General features: G+C 47.9%; 1 protein-coding gene across 1 annotated transcript in view; it reads left to right on the top strand.

Moving 5' to 3' along the window:
• The first annotated feature begins 1866 nt into the window (after positions 1-1866).
• The window catches only part of LOC103801038 (chromosome unknown open reading frame, human CXorf36), a 14362-nt gene continuing 13867 nt past the window's right edge, over positions 1867-2361 (top strand). The window contains exon 1 of the mRNA XM_009073436.1: positions 1867-2090. Within this exon, the coding sequence (XP_009071684.1) occupies positions 1867-2090 (224 nt within the window). The remainder of the gene's footprint in view (positions 2091-2361) is intronic.

Here is a 2361-nt window from a genome sequence, read left to right as displayed (position 1 = left end):
GGCTGATTCCTGCAGAGGGGACAGGAGCAGTGTACCAGCAATAGAAAACACCAGGGATAAACTTCTGGAAGTGGGAAGCAGCTATGAATGGTGTTTAGCTCTGGTATGATTCTTCCCATCAGCGTATTTCAAAGAGCTTTGTACTGGAGAAAAAGGCAAAATGTGGCCATGGCACAATGCAGAGCAATGCACTCTCTGGCATACTAGCCCCTCTCCTTTGGAGTCCTGGCAGGATTCATTCATCCCCCTTCCCTCTCAGCAGGGCCCATTATCCTCCCCTGTCTGTGCTGCACCCTGTAGACAAACTCTAAATGTCACTGTCTCCATTTGGTTTGTAGGGAGATACCAGGAGACAAAGCAACCTCCACTAGGGTATGGAGCTGAGGAGAGACCCCAGATCTCCCAACTGCCACAATTAAATTGAGCATCTGTGCTTGAGAGGGCTGCATGGTGCTGTTAGGATCACCCTCCTCCAGCAGACTCTTCAGAAAGCAAGGGGCAGTCACAGATCCCAGTGTGTATCCCTGCAGCTCTCACATCCCTTTGACTTATCAGGCTGTGGTTAGATGCTGGAGGGGATAATAAAGAGTGGCTACAGTGGAACTTTTTTCCCATTAAAAAATGTACTAGGAAATGACTTGCCCACATGGTGGGAGTAGTCCAGCTGAGGATTAGAAGTCTCTAAAACCTCAGTCTTTTCTTTACTGTTCCCCTGGTAAGATACAGCCCAGGAGAGCCTCACGCATCAGTCAAAAAATGACAGCTGAGGATGGGAGAGGAGCCAAGTCTGGTGCCACCACAGCAGCATGTGACATGCTGTGCTGCCTGGAGCCAGGGTATCACAAGGGATGCTCCTTCAAGGTGTGATTTCCAGGCCTTGAGCAGCAGTCTGCACCCCAGAGCTCCCAGTCCAGGACAGGCATGATCCTGCACTCAGCACCCAGGCCAGGATGGATAGCCAGCAGCTTCTGTAACTTTCAAGTCTTTGACTTAATGAGAACAGCTCTTGGGTGTGATTGCAGCAATTTCTAAGCAGATTTGAAACCTCTGACATGCTCATCCATTTCTCTAGCTTCTTTCCAGTGCCAGCCCCATCAGATAAAGGCATTCAGAAGCACTCAAGTCTTGCTGAAAAGCCCCATTTCCCAAGAGGGTCTTGGAGGCCAAGCTGTTATGTCAGCTGGGTGTTTTGGAAAGCTTCAGGCCATCCTGCTTTCTGTGGCATGAAACACTGTGGTGCCATCGCTGCTGAACAGTGCTATTTTCAGGAAACAGAACAGCAATGATTCCACCTGACAGCCTTTTCAGTGCTTCTGTGAGAAGGGGAGTCTGAGCCAAGGAAGCATCCAAGAAGTCAAGCCATGCACCATCGCAAATCTCCAGGAATAAAACAATGCCAAGGGTCTAGCTTCTGGTGAAATGTGCATTTCTGCCACACTATTCCTCCTTCCAAATCCATTTTTACTAAGTGTCCTGCATATGCCCTTTGTGACAGGATATCCTTCATTTGTCTGCACCAAGTGCAGATGAGCACTTCTTCGTGCTGTTTTCCAAGTCGGCTGATGGGAGGGTCAGCAGGGCCCAAAGCAGCTGCATCAAGTAAAGGAAAGGTAACCATGGCAACACAAGTTATCTGCATCCTCCATGTATTTCCTTCTCCCCACCCCACACCATATCTTTCCCACCCAAACCTCGAGCCGATAGAGCCAGTGACCAGCTGGCAGGATGGGACTGTGGCAGGGTCTCCTGCACCCGGCGTGTCTTGCCGTGTTTTGGGGCTCACCACTTCAGGCTGAAGTCATCAAAAAGAGACTGAAAGTGTAGAGAGGGATAACTTTGCAAAAGCAGAACTCTCCGCTACTGTAGATGGGGCGCTGGATATGTTGCCTTTGTTCCAGAGTTGCAGACCTGTTGATGCTGCTCCTGGTTTTGGCTCTGAGCTGTAAACCTTCCACAGCAGCAACAGCTTCTCCATCTGTGCCTCACATCAAACCCAGCTACAGTTTTGGCCGGACTTTCCTGGGACTTGATAAATGCAACGCCTGCATTGGGACATCCATGTGCAAGAAGTTCTTTAAAGAAGAAATAAGGTCAGAAACTCAGCACAGTAATTTTAAAAGAATTCTGTACAGTAATTTGAAAGTTGCCTGTTAGAATTTCCAAGTATTTTCATGAACAACAATGCAAAGAGCAACTTAGTACTTAGTTGCTATTATAGCGCTGAGTATTTTAATTAATGTCTATAAGCTGCTGCTTTGGTTCTTTTCTTTCAAAGCCAAGCAAACATGATCAGACTTCAGCTCTGAATTATAATTTGAAAGCAAGAGGAAAAGGCACAACTTTCTGCCTAGAGAGTGGCTC

The sequence above is a fragment of the Acanthisitta chloris genome, unplaced genomic scaffold, assembly GCF_000695815.1.
Source record: "Acanthisitta chloris isolate BGI_N310 unplaced genomic scaffold, ASM69581v1 scaffold5624, whole genome shotgun sequence".
Taxonomy (NCBI): Eukaryota; Metazoa; Chordata; class Aves; order Passeriformes; family Acanthisittidae; genus Acanthisitta; species Acanthisitta chloris.
The sequence above is the reverse complement of the archived record's forward strand: the minus strand, read 5'-3'. Positions and strand labels throughout refer to the sequence as shown.